Here is a 17,863-nt window from a genome sequence, read left to right as displayed (position 1 = left end):
TGGCCATGGGCACATTTTAAATATGGGAAACTCCCCCAAACATCCAACTTGCTGTACATTTCAAATCATTTTAAAAATGCTCTTTTCACTCTTCAGTTCCCGAATTTAGATTCTATCCATGTGGCACTGGGACCTGGTTGCTGACTGTCCCTGTCTGTCATGGGGGTCATTCAGGTCAATATTTATGTTTCACTGGTGACTCATCTTAAGACAAAGTCCCTTGACTTGTGGCTAAGACACTTTCTACTTTTTTTTCCTATTGTTTAAAAACAGTTGCTTTTTATTCAGTTTCTGAATTTTTCTTTTGTGTTTTTTAAAATCATGATTTTTTAAATTAACATTGTCAGGAAAATAAAGCATATGCAAAAATATGTAATAATTAGCATAATTTGAGTTCATTAAACTGACCTGTGTATTTATTTTTAGGATATTGATTTTTTTTCACCAAACTTAAGTATAAGCAATATTTATACTCATTGCACGCTTAACTAAGCCAAGACTTCAATGTGATTTGTCTAAATGCAGATTCTCCAAGTAGTAATCTTGAAACATGGAAAATTTTGAGGCCACAAAGTTCAATAGTTCCATTATTCTTACACATACATACATATATACATACATACGTACATATGGACATTGGTTTTACTTTCCAGGTATTTGTTTTCTCATTACTAGGTCAGAAATTTTTTTTTGTAATCAAATCTGGCAAGTCATTAAGCTTACAAGCCCCCCAAAACTATTTAATTAGGATTTCCATCCCCTGATGATCAATATCCTCCTTGGCATGAATGGACTATTTTGCGTGAAGTAATATCACCAGATGCTCATGGCTGGTTAAGCATCCTCCACAGAAAATGACTCTTTATGCTTCTGCAAGCTCCAAGTTGTGAGTTCTGAGAAATCCGAGATCACTTCAGGAAGCTTCAGTTTTGTGTACTAATAGCTGGAGCCGAAAAAGACCTTCAATCACGTCCCATTCATGCTTTCACCCAGCAGGGAAGTAGCCAAGGGACTAAGGATGCCATTTTCAAAGAATACAATCCCGGAGTACCTTGGCTTCTATGCATACTTAATAGTTAATCAAAAACTATCCCTTCTAGAACAAGGAGCCTAATGGTGTTGATAGCTGTTGTGTGTTCCAGCATTCACCCTCATCTCTAGAGATAAATGCACGGAACAGAACAGACTACTCAAGACGACACATGGCCCTCTCTCAGCAAAAGAATACAAAGTTACAAAGGGAGGCTGCTTCATGAAAGGGAATGTTGTTTAGAATAAGAAAAGAAGCTGCCAAAGTTACTCATGTAAAGCCAGAGGACATACTCCTTAAATAGTGCAAATGCCAGAAAAACACTTCATTAACTCCCTGGCAGAGTCTGTTTACATTCTCTTTTCAGATTTTGGATTTTCATATTCTTTTTTTTCATATGACAGCATTTATGATATCATTTTATCTAGAGAGCATAGAAATACAATTCAACTTATCATTTAGTGTGGCTGAGGTAGGATATGTAAAATGTGTAGTTTGCACAGAAATCTGTTCACTGTAGTGTTGTTATAAGTTTCTGTGCTACAAATGCAGAAAGAGACAAAGAGAGGGAGGGAAGAAGGGGGGAGAGAGAGAGAGAGAGAGAGAGAGAGAGAGAGAGAGAGAGAGAGAGAATGAGAATCTGTGTTTCTCTCTTTTCAGATTTGAGTATAGTTATTACATTTTCCTTTTTATTTATCTGATTGAGATTGATAATTATGTAGCCCTGGCAGTGGAGATCCACCTGCCTCTGTTTCCTGAGTACTGGGATTAAAAAAAATGTGCCACCATACCTTCAGTGTGTGCATTCTGAGGACTCCAGATCTGCTTCCTAGATTCAAGGATTTCTATAGCATGTTTCAGGTAAAGACAACGATACATCATTCTGTAGCTACGAGACAAGATGTATAAACGCTCACAACATTCTTAGCATAATTAGAACCTGGGCACCTTTTTATGGGGCCTTTTTGTCTTGCATATGACAGAAACCAACAAGTGAAAGTTTATTACAGAAAAGAAGAACAGACCTCCCATAGGCAGAGGGACAGGAACAAAGACGCAGGCTGTGTTTCATGCAGAAGGGTTTCTGTTTTCATCCTCGTTCCAGACAAGGGAGGAGGCTGCAGTGCGCATGTACTACTTTGCGGATGGCTCAAAACACTCCTATATTTTTGTTCGATCTCCCTTCTCTATGCTAATGTATTATAATGTGGCGTAATGAGGATCCGGGTCAGTTCCCTGCCAGTTTCCTTGCTGCCTTGGTGGTGGCTGGTTCTGACTGCAGCTCAGTTTCTCTGCTTGCCTGTTACAGTGCAGCTGCCAGCTTGTTTTCTGCTGGCTCCCTGTCTCATCAGAGCAAGAGCAAGAAGCTTGGAGCTTGTACAATAAAAACGATGGGGATGTTTGCTGGCCACTCCACAATGCACTTTCATGTTCTTTCTGTCCAGCTCATTCCTTGACAATAGCATTTATATGACAAACATTTGGCTCACAAATGAAGGAGAAGAATAAATAGAGGGATTTTGTTTAGCCATTGTCTAAGAAAAGAAATTGGGCCTTTGTCAGACAGTCTCTGCCATGCGCGTCCATTGGTGTGTTGATACTGAACTGAGGAGCTGAGCTTTGATTGCTGCCTACACACACACACACACACACACACACACACACACACACACACACACACACACACACGCATGCACGCATGCATGCACATATACACACATGCACTTCAAGGGATGGGTGAAGATGGTCAAGCTTCTAAGTCTATACTTGCTTCCCCCAGAAAAAAAAGCTCAGCATCACCAGCAGCGTCACTGGGAAAAAATACACCTTTGTCACAGACTCAGCAAATACCTGCAAATACTTGCTGGGCCTCTGTTCTGCCCAACATCGGTTTCATGCGCAGATGAGCTCCGAGCAGCCACCTCATCTTTTAACTGGTGAGTATACACTGTATTAGCAACACACAAGTGGACAGGCTTACTATTTCATAAAGTAATCTGTAGTTGACCCCAAAATACCTGAAAAGTCTAAAATTGTCACTACCAATGGCAGAAATGAAATAAAAATGAAGTATAGATTTTATTATCAGATTGACAAAAGTGAAAATAATGCTAGAACAAACTGATAACAATCTTCTCAGAATGCAACTGGAGGGCTCTCGCTGTCTCCCTCCCTCCCTCTCTTCCTCTTCCTCGCCCTCCCGTTCCCTCCCTCTGTACATTCATCTAACTTTGTAAAAGCTGGGAGGAGCTCTGGATCCTTTTCTGCTCACAGTTCTCCCATAGGTGTTTGTCCTAAGGTGATAACTACAGAAGTGGATGCGTAGCGGAACTGTCCGTGATACAGTGCTGAGCCAGGCAGGGCAGCAGAGGAGACCTGTGTGCAGTGCCGTGGTGGAGCAGCTCCATTCCCAGGCAGGGCAGTAGAGGACACCTGTGTGCAGTGCCGTGGTGGAGCAGCTCCACTCCTGGCATGCATACTGTTGAGCAGTCCAATGGTGGCAGGAGGGGCCTGGGAACTACATCTGTCATTTTATTTCAGTTTTTGTGATTTATGTTTAAAATTGAATGATAGCTTATGAATATTCACATGGTTAATGCTTCCATGTCATAAAACAAGAAAAATAACACAGAAATTAACAAAAGCCAAATCTTACCGCCTTAGGGAGCTGCACATGGAAGCATGGCTATTCTCTTAATATTTCTCAGTATTAAGCTTTACCAATGAGCATGTATTACTCATGTAACTAAGAAAGAGATTAATGGCTTGAATGCGGCCATATGATCACACGACACTGTTTAGAGTTTACTGAGCACATGCTACTGAGCCAGTGACTACTCCTCTGACTATTTTCCCTTGTGATAATTTCTTCAAAGATGATCTCATTTTTGGGGGGCTGGAGAGATGACTCAGCACCTGAGAGCAGTGGCTGCCCTTTCAGAAGACCTGGACTTGATTTCCAGTGCACACATGGGGTCTTACAGCTGTCTGTCACTCTAGCTCCAGGGGATCCTAAGCCCTCTCTGGCCTCCATGGGCACTAGGCATGCAAGTGGTAGACAGACATACACACATGTGGGTAAAACACCCTGACCCTCCCCCACGAAGATGCCATTTATGACCACAATGTATACATTCTTCTCTTGAGCCGCACTAGTTAAGTCAGCCTATGGGGCCAGAACCTGCAGAACTGTGAGGGGCAAACCAGAGTGTGGAGAAGAGAAGCCATGCCTCAGCTGCTTGGTGATGGGGCCAAGAATTAAAGCTGGAGCTTTCCGCTGTGCTTCTGCTAGTCCCTGTTTGCCAACCATAGCCTTTAATGCCCGAGAGCCTTCTTTTTGAGTGCTGACCTACCATGGTTGCCGTGGGCTTCTCAGTGTTTCTTCTGTATTTCTGAAAGGGAACAGTTAGCTGGAATGGTGCGCTGAGAAGCTCTAGCTGCTAAGGATGTGGGATCTCAGGACCCACCCCACACCTATTGAACCAGCACCTGTATGGGCAAAAGAACCTAAGCGATTTAAACATGAGTCCAAGGCAGAGACGTGCTGGCTAAGGAAGAGGCCTCACGGGTCCCGTAGACTCTGCTGAGTGCCACTGACCAGCGGCATGGCTTTGGGTAGCTCATATCCCTCTCTGAGTCTTGGTGTCCTCATTAGGACATGCTGACCATCTCAGCTCCAGTGGGACAGCATGTCTTGTTTCTAGCTCACTGCCTACTGCTCAGTGGACTGTGACAATGGTGACCTATGGGATTTGTTTCTGCTCCAGTCAATATACACAGAGGCTTGACCCTGGGATTTGGGGCCAGTCCATGACCTGATTGACCCGGAGAGCAGGATCAGAGTTTTCAGAACTAGATCCAAACACAGGGAGTAAATGTAACTCACGGTCTGTAATGGGACAAACCTGCGAATTTGCCACTGAAACCAACGGCTGCTGGTTTCAGAAGATTTCCAGGGCTTTAGAGAAAATAAATGCAAATCAATTGTACCCGGTTTACCTGCTATTGCTGAGATGCTGTGTGTGAAACACCAGCAGAACTGTTCTCACTGCCTGATTTCAGCAACCATAAAATACAGATATAGACACGGCGAGCTCACTTGTGAAGTTGGTCCTTCTGGCCTATTTTGCTCTAATCCACTGTTTTTTCAAACTTCAAATTCTGTCATCATAAGAGTTTTCAGGACTCTAACATTTTGTTTACATTAAGAAGACCTCCTTAACCAATTCCCATTTGCATTTTAAGAATCTCTGTGAGAAACTCTGCACGTACCATTCTCTCTCTCTCTCTCTCTCTCTCTCTCTCTCTCTCTCTCTCTCTCTCTCTCTGTGTGTGTGTGTGTATGGTATGTGTGTGCATGCACATGAGTGTACACGCATATGGAAATCAGAGTACAAGCTCAGGTGTCTTTCCTCAGGAGCTGTATACCTTGGTTTTTTGAGGCAGGATCTCCCAGCCTATTAGATAAGGATCTCTGGCCAGGGAGTTCCGGGGATCTGTCTGTCTCCTTCGCAGCACTGGGATCTTAAGCATGCACCTCTGTTTCTGACTTTTCTATGTCCATTCTGAGGCTAAAATTCAGAACCAGATGCTTGCAGGTCTTAGAAATCTCCCCAGACCCCAGACATTATTTCTAGTCCGTAGAAGGGAGAGCTGGCCACCTCACCTGCTCTCAGACTAACTCGCACAGTGGGTCTCTTCCATCTTCATCCGTTTGACATGATCTTTATCTTGCTCAGATGGACATTTATCACCTACCCTACAGGAAACTGGGAATCCAGACCAGCACCTTCCCTTTCTACTCCACTGTCACCACCTGCCCTCAGATTGGTCTTTCAGCCTTTGGAGTTGTCTTTCAGAAAGTCTGACCGAGTCATGTTCTTCCTGCTAAAGCTTGTTCGCAGTTCCGCACTCTCAGCAGAGACAAGCCCCAAGTTCTGAGGGGACTCTTCCCAGTCTGGCCCCAGCCTTGACTTCTTTCTTGTCCAGATACCTCTCTTTGCTTTCCAACTGTCCTGCATACCACACTAACGGCTGCTGAAAACCATGGTCCAGTGTCTCCGTGTCTCTGTGTTCAGTGGCTTTGATGGTGTTAGTACTGACCGTCAACTTGACAGGATCGTGAAATGCCCGGGTGACAAGCCTCCAGGCATACCCATGAACGATTATCTAGATTAGACTAACCGAGAAAAAAAAAAGATCCACTCGGCACCATTTCTGTGGGCTGGAGTCCTGGGTAAGACTGGGGGAAGCCAGGGCTGCACCCACCTTGCTCTCTGCTTTATGCCTAGACTTTCCCTTGAATGATGGGCCAAAATAAATCTTCCCTCCCTTAGTATGCTTTGGTCAGGTGTTTGATTGCTGCAAAGAGAAAAGTAACTAGTACAGAGGCCTCCACTGTGATGCTTTCCCTAACCCTTCTGGGATCAGGCAGCCAAGAAAGTCTGCTTCTCCTAGAGAAAGTTAAAGGAAACCTCCATCTTGAAGCCTCTCTCAATTGGCCGTTCCCAGCTGCTCCCTTCCCCGGTGGAGGGCACCCATGCCTCCTTTTGTCACCCGTGACATCTGCTGTGTTCAGTTGTGTATGTATCTGTAATAGATGAGGAATTTCTTGGAGATCGGACCAGCATCTCATAGCCTTCTTAGCTGCACTGTGGAAAAGAGGTGTGACAAATAAGAAGTGGTACTTATATGCTTTTTATTTTGTTTACTTATTAGTCAGCTAATTAATTTAGAGATTGTCTTGCAGTATAGCCAGAATGGCCTAAAGCTCATGATCTTCCATCCTCAGCCTTCCAGGCACTGGCTTATAGGCATATGATCGGGTGTCTGCCTTTAATACTTGTTTCTTGGATGGACAGATAGATGGATGATTTGTATGGAAGTAAAATTAATTAATCATTCCTTTTTTGATATATTTTTCAACATTGCAAATGCAACTGTGATAAACGTCATAACATTTCTAGATAGATAAACATTTCTAGCTTCCATGTCACTCCTTAACCTTAGAAATCTAACTTTGGGTACCACACCAGGGAATACTTTAAGCCTCACTGTGCCTCTTGCATGCCATGCTGGGATGCTGGAGCCCCATGCCAACCTGACTTCATTATTTTTTTTTTCTGCATCCTCAAAGAGTAGATGGTATTACATTTTGTGTGTGCATTTGACAGGTTAAAAACTCTCTCTCACGGTGGCTTTGTTTTGCTGCTTTGATGGGTGAAAAGTTGAACCTTTTCCACACGTCTCTTAGTCATCCTCCTGCGAGTTGTCTCAGCAGGCATTTCATTTCACAGTTATATTTGGATCTCTGGAGAGAAATAAAAACCACCAGCTCCAGGATGGAGTCAGTGCACAGCTCCCGGATGGAGTCAGGCAGGATCTGTCCTCACTGCTGAGTGGGCCCCAAGTCTTTTCTTATCCCTTTTTTTGCAGGCGTGTCCTGGGATATGGAGTGTACTTGGCTTTTCTCTGAGCCAATGTTTGCAGGACCACCCTTCTGCTGCCCAGGGACTCACTTAGTGGTCCTAGCTCAGGGTGCCTCTTGGGTGTTTGGGGGTGCTATATCTAACCTGGACTTGAGTCCTTAGCATGTAGGTAAAGTCAGACATTTGTCAGCTACATTACTGCAATCACAAGTATGTTGTGAATTGCCCACAGCCAGGTGGACAGACCCCGGCCCCTCAGCATTCTAGCATCTTTGGGACATTCCTGGCAACCCTTCCCTGTGATCCCAAGGGACCAGCAGCACTCTTGGCTCTCCCAAGAGTGTTACCTGTTGGTGTAACTAGTAGAGCACCATGGAGCCCAGGCCGGCCGACACTGGCCTCTTCTCCCTCTGCTGATTCAGTCCCCTTGCTATCTGGTCTCTGTCCATGGACCATGCCAGGTGAGATTGGTGCCCTGCTACTGCTGCGTCTGTCCTGCTGCGCATCAGCCTCTGTGATCTCCATCCTTCACCTTGACATGAGGCCTGCGCACTAAGGCCTGCTCAACTCCCAACACTCCCTGGGAACATGGCTCCTCTAAGAACCAGGCATGCGGGTCTTTCTCTGCTCTGCTCCCTTCTGTGAGTCCCTTTCTCCAGGGAATAACCACAATGACTGCTTCCTGGAATGCCAGTTTCTGTACAGTCCTGCTTCAGACCACTAAGCATCTCTGGGCCAAGACTACACCCTCCCCCCAAGCCATCTCTGCCAGGAAAATCCCTTTCAGGTGTTAAGTGTTCTGTCCACTTAAGGACTAGGCCGATGTTCCTTCGGGACTTGGTGACAAGAAGGCTGGGAGTATTTATGTGAATCTTAGTGCTGCTGTTTGTGGCTCAGTGTCGGCAACACTCCTGTTAACCAGTGTGGCCTGTGTGGCCTAAGTCCGAAACCTGCTCTATCACTAAATGGCCTTGGGACCAGGAGCAAACTATCCATTCTCAAGTTTTATCTGTAAAATGGGTACATTATCTACCCTAGTGGGCTGTGGTGAGTTCTGAGTGACAGTGGAGGTGGCCGTGTTTGCTGCTCTTTCTGTCACACAGGACAAGTCCGGTCAGAGATAGCTACTGGCACTGCTTCGTTCCTGACAGGACCAAGTTCCGGGGTAAGACTGAAATCTGTGCAAAAGCTACCATTCACATTCAAATTACCCATATTCCTTCATCCTTTCTTGCTCACTCTATTTGAGGAGCGAGGCCTCTTATACTCCCAAATACTCAGCAAGTAATTCTTGAAGTGTCTAGTGTCTTCTCTTCAGGGGGAAAGTCCTAGCAAGAAACCAGGCACTTGTAAAAAAAAAAAAAGAGAGAGAGAGAGAGAGAGAGAGAGAGAGAAAGAGAGAGAGAGAGAGAGAGAGAGAACTTAAATAGCTTAATTTTCTTCACTGTTTCCATACAGGGGGTTTTACTGGGTACTCACATGCATTCACATTGTGACACAGATATAAGCACTTCTACATCTGATAGCCATGTCACATTTGCACACACCACATACACACACAGATAACAGAAAAATATGAAGAAGGTATACATATATCCTGTTCTATAATCCCATGTACACCTACCACAGGTACATGCAGCTAGCACATACATGTGTATATACGCAGACACCACACATATACAGACATATAAAATGCGGGAGGCATGGAAACTGATTACCCTCATGCTGTTTTACTCCTTCCTTCCTGGTGTCAGTAGGGAGACTGTCTATGGCCCAGAGACTGTCAACTTTTCTCTTTTTCAAAATATAAATGCAAGCTGGGTGTGGCGGTTCATTCCTGTAATCCCAACACTTGGGAGGTGGAGACAGAAGGACCAGGAATTTAAGGTCATCCTTGACTATGAAGAAATTCCAGTCCAGATGGCCTACAGGTGACCCTGTCTCAACAACAAAAACAAGGACGCAAACAGATTTAAAAACCCAAAAGATAAACAAACAAAACAAAACAAAACAAAAAAGATGCAGCTTTGAGCAAGGCCTTGTTAACCTAAGAGATTTTTTAAAATAAAATCTCATTTTTTTTTTTTTTTTGTAATGAGTAATACAAATAGTTAGGTGGGGTATCCTCTACTTTTCAGAATCTCACCAGAGTCATTTATTAAGCCTTTTAAGAAGTGAGAAAGAATCAGAGCCCAGGGTCTGCACTTCTAATGTGTGCTTATCATCTGGCAGGAGACGTTTACCTGGACTGCTACTGCCAGGGCAAAGTAAGCTGTGTAGATATTAAAGGTTACATCCCACAGGGAAGAGTCTGGCTTGGGACCCCAGGAACTTTGTTTCAGGAGAGTTTGCAAGGGCAGATCTGTGAGAGTGAAGGCAGAATGAGGTGTGGCAGTTTATTTTGTCTAGTCCCTACTGGAGCTTTGAGTGGCACCAGTTAGAGCAGATTCCTGGATCCCAGTCTGTCAGCTACAGGGACCATCTTGCCTCTCTTCTTAGGCTGCTGGAGCCTCTTTCATTATCAAGTACTGACTAGAAGGACTTGCATTTTCAGGGCTAGGCACAAGGACTCCCCAAATTAGCAGGAGGCAGAATGTCAAGTCTCTCAGTGCAGAAAAAGAACTGGGAGAGGAGAGTCAGGATCAGGAGTGTTTTCGTGTTTCAAGAGCAGTGAGCGAGGCCTGTGTAATATTGTGTGTGTGTCTGTCTTTCTCTCTCCCAATTCAGATCAAGATAACTTTGTACAAATAGCCAACTTGAATTCTGCCCACCAGACGCAGGCCGACCCTTTCACTTGGATTCAGAAACTGCCACACTCAGAAAATGAGTTGTGTGTACCCAGGTTGCAGAAGGCCACAGGAGGCCGACTGAGCACATCCATGGACAACATGCATGGAAGCAAGGAGCCCAGGACAGAGGGACTCAGGAGCAGGTAGGCCTTATCTTTCTTCAGAGTGCAGACAACCAGGCACGCAGTCTGTGGACTTCAAAGCCTAAGAACGTGTGTGTTCACTGGGTTTCTATTAACTTGACCCAGAGATGGACTGCAGACTACTATGCTAAAGCTGACCTACCCGCCACAGGGCCAGGGGTCGGTCCCATATCCTTCCTTCTGTTTATACCTTCTGGTAGGGAAAGAGCTAGGTGGCGACAGGAAGTTGAAGAAGGTAAACTCAGCGAGTGCCCATAATCACCGTTGGGCCACCCCTAAGCCTGGTACTGGTCTTGGCACTTGACTTAACCCATTCACCCCTGTGCAGTTGTTTGCACCATCGTTCCTTTTCACCAGAAGGGGAAACTCAAGGGTTAGGACTCCACCGCAGCAGCCCATTCAGGAGAACGGTACTCGTAACCCTGACAGGCTGCTGCGTTCCAGGCTGACAGCTTGTCATTTAAATTCAAATGTGAAAGCAGGGAGCTCATAATTTGGTGTTCCATTGTAAAACAATGATCCATACATTTAAAAATAGCCTAGAACTTGGATTACACTTACAAGGCAAGTTACAAAAATAGCACAGATTCCCAGGCTGTGTACTGAGGAGGGAGTGGTGGGATCTGCTGGGTGGGTGGGGGGTGAGTGTGAGGGGGGGACAAGGGGGGGAGTGGGGGGAGATGCGTTCTACATCTGCTTCAGCAGCAGGGAGCGGGTGATTCATTTAAACCAAAATACATGCATATACGCAGCCACCTTAAAGCAATGCTCAGAAAATTATTGGCCCAACTGTGCTCTTGCAAATGTACCTCACTGTGCAGTACAAAGTCAGTCAATAACAGGAAGCTGGACTCTCTCAGTCTCCACAGCAAAGCACCTCAAGAGCAGTGGTGCAGACCAGCAGCCATCCTGCTGTCCTGCTTCCCAACTTTATGGCTTAGAAGAGGAGGCAGCATTCTGCTTTGTGTGGTTCTTGAGGGCATGATGGTCATTGGCAGGTGCCCCCTGTCTGGAGGTGGCTGGGACATGCTTCCTGCTGGCATCCTCCCTCTCCTTTGCAGCTGTAGGCCCTTTCCACACAGTGGCTCCAGCAAGGGTCTTCACTGCTGCTCTGGGCTCCCGAGGACTTGGGAAGAGCTTGCCAATGGTCATGAAGTGTATCCCAGAGCAAGCCGCCACCATTCTTGGGTTCATACAAAGGAGATCAAAATGGGGCCTCATCAATGTGTACTGATCAGTGGATTTATGGCCATTTTTTTCCTGTCACCCATTGGTTCAAAGTACATCTTGTACTTCATTGTTTACAAGCAGAAGCTGGACAGAGTCAGCAGCCAGAGGTGCTTGCTGTCATGCCTAACAACCCAAGTTCTGTTCCTGGTACCCACATAGAGTAAGGAGGAAACCAACTCCTGAAATTTGTCCACTGCTCACTAACCTTTACACACACTGTAGCATATGTGTGTGAACACACACACACACACACACACACACACACACAGAGAGAGAGAGAGAGAGAGAGAGAGAGAGAGAGAGAGAGACAGACAGACAGACAGACAGACAGACAGAGACAGACAGAGACAGATAGAGACAGACAGAGAGAGAGAGACAGAGAGAGAGAGAGAGAGAGAGAGAGAGAGAGAGAGAGAGAGAGAGAGAGAGAGAGACAGAGAGAGACACACACACACACACACACACACACACACACACAGAGAGAGAGAGAGAGAGAGAGAGAGAGAGAGAGAGAGAGAGAGAGACTATAGTTTAAAATGTAAAGAGAAAAAAAAATGCAAAAGTAACTATGACCTATTCCAGGCCATTGTGATAGCTTTCTCTTGCTGTAACAAAATACTTCAGGTAATAAACTTAAAAAGAGGTAAGGTTAGTTGGGCGGTGGTGGCGCATGCCTTTAATCCAAGCACTCAGGAGGCAGAGGTAGGTGGATCACTGGGAGTTCGAGGCCAGCCTGGTCTACAAAGTGAGTCCAGGACAGCCAAGGCTACAGAGAAACAACAACAACAACAACAACAACAACAACAACAACAACAACAACGTAAGGTTAATTCTTTTGGACCTGTTGTGAGGCAGTGTGTAATGGTAGGAATATGTGGTAAAAGAAGCCCATTCATTTGGTGAGTGGGGAGGAAAGCATAGCAAGAGTAAGGAGGTGGGGTTCTACTATCACACCCCTCTAAAGACTTCTGCTAGTGTTTGGATATGAAGTGTCTTTCAAAAAAGCTCATACACTGAAAGTGTGCTTCCTGCTTGGTGACACTATTTTAGGAAATGCTGAAAACTTGAAAGTGTGTGATTTAGATAGAAGTAGGTGAGTAAGGGGCAGGTCCTTATGAGTGTATTGTCCCTTGTCCTGCCTCCCTGCCTGTCTGCTTGCCTACTGCCTGCCTGCCTCCCTCCCTTCCTGCCTGCCTACCTGCCTGCCTGCCTGCCTGCCTGCTTACCTGCCTGCCTGCCTGCCTGCCTGCTTACCTGCCTGCCTGCCTGCTTACCTGCCTGCCTGCCTGCCTGCCTGCCTGTCTGTCTGTCTGCCTGCCTGCCTACCTGCCTGTCTGTCTGTCTGCCTGCCTGCCTACCTGCCTGTCTGTCTGTCTGCCTGCCTGCATGCCTGCCTGCTTGCCTGTCTGTCTGTCTGTCTGCCTGCCTGCTTGCCTGCCTACCTGTCTGCTTGCCTCCCTCCCTCCATCCATCCATCCATCCAACCTTCCCTCCCTCCCTCCCTCCCTTCCTCCTTGTCTGCCTGCCTTCCTGCCTGCCTGTCTGTCTGTCTCCAGTTGTTGTCTGCATGAGGTGAGCAGCCTCTGACACATATTCCCAAGATGCTCTCCTAACCTGACTCCAGACTCAGTGCTGCCAAGGGCTGTGGTTTGAAACCCCTGACTGTGAACCAAAATAATCCCCCCCTCCCGTAAGTGCTTCTATCAGATGCCTTACCATAGCAGCATGAGTCTGTCTAAGGTAACTTCTTGCGGCGCCTTACCGCTGAAAGGTTCTCCTCCCTAACAGACCCACAGCAGGGGCCCAAGCTTTTAACTATACATGGGCTCTGGAAACAACCTACTCGAATTATAGCAACCATCTTAAGGAGCATCTCCACAGCATGGCAACCATCTTGAGAACAGTAGGGCTTGACATTTCCTGCCAGAGTCCTACATGGGAAAGGCTTTACAGCATTACCTCATAACAGGCCCTCTAACAGGAAGCTGAACTGGAGTCTTCCATTAACCCCACTCTTCCTCCTCCTCCTCCTCCTCCTCCTCCTCCTCCTCCTCCTCCTCCTCCTTCTTCTTCTTCTCTCTCTCTCTCTCTCTCTCTCTCTCTCTCTCTCTCTCTCTCTCATGTTTGCCTCTATATTGCTTTATAAATGGCAATATTTTTGCAATCCCTAACAACTCAGATCAGATGAGGTTATTGGTAATCTTTAGGCAAAGTGGGAAATCCCAGGACTTGTCTGAGTCTTCGTCCATCTGGAAGTTCACCAAGAAACCCCTCAGGAACTCATGACTTAGGGTAGGCAAAGGCTATGACCTTGAAGCTGAGAAGAAGTGAGCAGGGGGAGGCGGGGAGGGAGAAGCACTAGTGAGCAGGGGGAGGCGGGGAGGGAGAAGCACTAGTCCAGGATGTGGGTCCTAGAAGAACTACTGGGGTCAAGCAGGGCTCAGTTCCAGCTCGAGTGTCTGAGCCCTTGCCCTAAGCTCTGGGGGAGGTGGTAGGAACCTGTCTCCTCTTATGGTAGTCAGGATAGCTTAAGGCCTAAGGCACACATAGGCCCAACAAGGTGGGGGTCAGGAGGGGTGACATCCAGTCTTGATTGGCAGGTAGGATTTGCATCCAGTTAGATGGAAAGGAGGGATGACGTGGGTGTGCCTGGCACTCTAGCTGGAGTAACTTCTCCAGCATCTCGTGCATGCCTATTCTGGGTGGCTGCCGAGGAGTCAGCCTTTGCAGCACAGACACGGGCCATGCCTCCTGCTGCTCACAGGTAGGCAGGAATGGCCAGGCAAGATCATGTGGGAAAGAGCACTTCACGCCAATGGCTTGGTGCTTGAGCCATGCAGCCTAGACTCAGAGTGGGAACGGTGGGCAGCCTCTGGCATTGACGCTGAGGAAACCCCACTGCCAGGGCCACTCATAGAAGCTGTTTTACACAGATCTTCTTACTAAAGAAATGGAGGCCACCTTCCTCCCATCACTTCTCTGAAGCCTTTCCTTGACTGCCCGACAAAGGGCTTGGCTCCTGCATTGCACTGGCTCCACTCAGGCTAGCCCTTCCCTGTGTCTGCCCACCCTGACAAGCACATGCTCGCATCCGTCTGCTCTAAGCACAGAGACTCCCAGGAATAGCAATGTGCCAGCTGTAGCCTCAGCTCTGGAGCCAGAATGTGGAAGCTGTCAGTAAATGAATTTTCAGAGATTGGCATTTTGAGAACAAGAAGGAACACACACACACACACACACACACACACACACTTGTGGTAAAATGAACAAGGCATAAAAAATGTATCATTATAACCATTTTATGCTTGCTATTTTGTTGTTCCTAAGAGTGGCATTGGGTACATTCACACTGTTGTTGCGCCTTACTACCATCCTTCCTGAGGGTCTTCCTCTTCTCATGTAGAAACCTCCTTTCCTCAGACTCCCTCCCTCCTGAGCCTCGCCCTAAGCCAGCCCTTGGCCCTCACTACCTCCTTTCTGTCTGTGAGTGTGACTCCTCTAAGCCTCTCATATAATAACTGTCTCATATACCAGTTCTCCTCTTTGTGGCCAACAGTAAGTGGATTTTGAACAACTGAGAGATAGTTCCCTATGTGGCCCAGATCACATGAGCCACAGAAATCCAGGCCACATATGCCCTTGCTGTTCTTCAGAGGGAATCCAGAGACACTACATTCCCAAGCCTCTCTCACACATCCTCCTGAATTTTTCCTTCCCTTGAGCGTGTGTTACTCTGCTTCTCTTTCTCTCTGGGCACTTCAGTGGGTTTGGAAGGCTGATGCTCCATAAAGCTCTCAGAGGCCTGACCCATCTCTGACTCAAAGACCTTTGGTTCCTTGCTGGTCCATGCCTGACCCCTAGTGGGTTTTAGTCAAATTGGGCTAGACTTGCTGCAAGACCAGATGCAAAGGGAAGTAGACACAGAATGTGGCTCCTCCCTGCTTGGAAAGAGCTGCTTTGGTCTGCCCCTGCTTCCATGACAAGCTTGCCTAACCAAACCTGGGGTCATGGAGAGGGTTCAAGGGCAGCTGTCTGCATCAGTATCCCATCCCCAACCATTGTAGTAAGGGAAGCCTGGGGCTGGAGAGGTGGCTCAGTGGTTAAGAGCGCTGACTGTTTTTCCAGAGGTCCTAAGTTCAACTCCTAGCAACCACACGGTGGCTCACAACCATCTATAATGTGATAGATGCCCTCTTCTGGCATGCAGGTGTACATGCAGGCAGAGCACTGTATACATAATAAAAAAAAATCTTAAAAAGGGGGGGAGCCTTCTTGGTGTTGGGGACAAATTGGATGACACTGCTTTGGCGGTTGGCTGTCTTGGAGGCCGAATGATGGCTGTTTCCAGAGCTCTGAGCACACACATATTGGTGTCTGTCCTTACACTCTGTACTCTGCTTCTTTCTGAGTGTGTTTCTGAGGTGACCCTGAGTCACTCGACTGGTTATCCGTCTACTATCTACAACAGTTTTTGCTTAGTGGAATACTGTATGCACTACTCTGGTTTCTGTTGCTGTAAAAATGATAAGAAGGCTGGGTACCTTAAAAGGAGAAGGGGGTTTAGATAGCTCACAGTGTTGAGGCCTGAGAATCCAAGTGGCATAGCGCTAGCTCTGCTGGACCCTCCGCTCCCACTCTCACCCTAGCTGCTTTGTCTTGCAGCAGACATCTTCCTGGGAATGCATGGGAGGCTCAGTGGAAAGACAGGGCCTGGGGCCAGGCCAGTCTGGCTTCTTTAGAACGACGATGGCAGAGAATTAACTAGGGTCCTGTAGGAACTAATTCATCCTTTGCAAAGAGGGAATCTCCAGGCACCTAATCATATCCCACTAGGTCCCTCTTTAAAATCCAACATCACCTCCAAATATCCAAACGTTCAGCGGTAGAACCCTTGAGCCGCTGGGGAACAAAATACATCCAAACCATGCCACTGCGAATTTAGCCAGTGGCTAAATGCCTGCACAGAAGCTTCCTGTGTGGCAAGGGGGCATCCAACTCCCCTGTATTGACAGGATGGATGAGTATGCAGTCCCCAAGGGACACAACATATGTGGGGTTGCCTGGCCCTTCTAGAGACTTTTAGCTGAAAACAAGAGCAAACAATGCAACAGCAGGAGAGACATCACAGCTCTGTCCAGCTACTTCCTGGGCCTGGGACATCGGAAGAGCATTTTATTTTATGGCTGAGGAAATGGGGTTCTGTAGTGGCTGCATATGCAAACTAAGGTGGACAGTGGAGGTTCGTGTGAGGTCTGGATGACTATGATGAGCCCACTGGGACAGAGACCCTAACGCCGTTCTTGCCCGTGTTAGCCTCCTCACTAGACCAGCCTGTGGTGGAGTGGTCTACCATCTAGGCTTCTTCTGAATCTCTGGGGATAAAGCAACAAGTGACCAAGAAGTCCCTTCCAGGCGTACCTGATCTTACCTTTTCATCTTTTCCCTCAGCCCTTACACTGGCCGAGAGCAGCTGGACAGCATCGGTTTGATCCCGAAGCCAGCTCATACTCTCTCTAGGACACCTGATCAGAGCATGCGCACAGGTACCGACCAAGGCCTGGCCAGATGCAGGGAAGGGAGCCTTGTACGCTGCATTTTGTTTCAAACTATTCCATCAGCTTGTTTCCCAGGAAAAGTTCACAATCATTTCGCTTTAAAAATTATCCTCAAAACTTGTTGGATTTAAAAAGGTTTCTTGCAGAAGAATTAATTGCAGGCACTGATAATATTTTCATGTGGCATTGGGTGGTGTGTAAATCTAGAAAGTGATAGTTTGGGGGAGGTGGTTACCACAGCTCTGGTCTGACTTCTCATGGGTCCACAGTATCTCCCAGCGCTCCCCAGAAAGCATGCACAGGGAGGGCAGCGTGTTTTTCTCCACAAGTCCCCAGTCCAAAGTGAAGACAGAGACTATAACTAAGGAATGTACTGGCACTTGGGGAACGTGATGCCTGGATGCCAGATCTAGATACTGTTGCGTATCTCAAGCATTAACTAAACTGTCCACCTGCCAGACACAGGTGTGGTCCCTGGAGAGGGGCGATGTGAACTGACTTTGGTGGTCGGTCACCAGTGGGGGATTTTCCCATCAGAACTGTGACAGAAATTGTGTCCTACTCCAAGACTCCAGCTTTCCAGAAACAACTTTTGGCTTCTTTGGGTCTCCTCCAGACACAAGCTTGGGAAGGACTCCAGGACATGTAGGCCGGGCTGTCAGGCCCTGTACATCGGTGACTGCGAGAG

At 47.0% G+C, this 17,863-nt stretch overlaps 1 protein-coding gene across 3 annotated transcripts in view; it reads left to right on the top strand.

Annotated features, from left to right (window-relative positions):
• FRMPD2 (FERM and PDZ domain containing 2) overlaps window positions 1-17,863 on the top strand; it is a gene marked incomplete at its 5' end in the record, with an annotated part of 120,797 nt that overhangs the window by 53,399 nt on the left and 49,535 nt on the right. For all 3 annotated transcript variants that reach the window (XM_084793899.1, XM_084793897.1, XM_084793898.1), the window contains 3 exons: window positions 2,811-2,967; window positions 10,186-10,390; window positions 17,069-17,163. In XM_084793899.1, the coding sequence (XP_084650025.1) occupies window positions 2,811-2,967; window positions 10,186-10,390; window positions 17,069-17,163 (457 nt within the window). The remainder of the gene's footprint in view (window positions 1-2,810; window positions 2,968-10,185; window positions 10,391-17,068; window positions 17,164-17,863) is intronic.

The sequence above is a fragment of the Acomys minous genome (genome assembly GCF_964271855.1).
Source record: "Acomys minous genome assembly, chromosome: 9".
NCBI lineage: Eukaryota > Metazoa > Chordata > Mammalia > Rodentia > Muridae > Acomys > Acomys minous.
The sequence above is the reverse complement of the archived record's forward strand: the minus strand, read 5'-3'. Positions and strand labels throughout refer to the sequence as shown.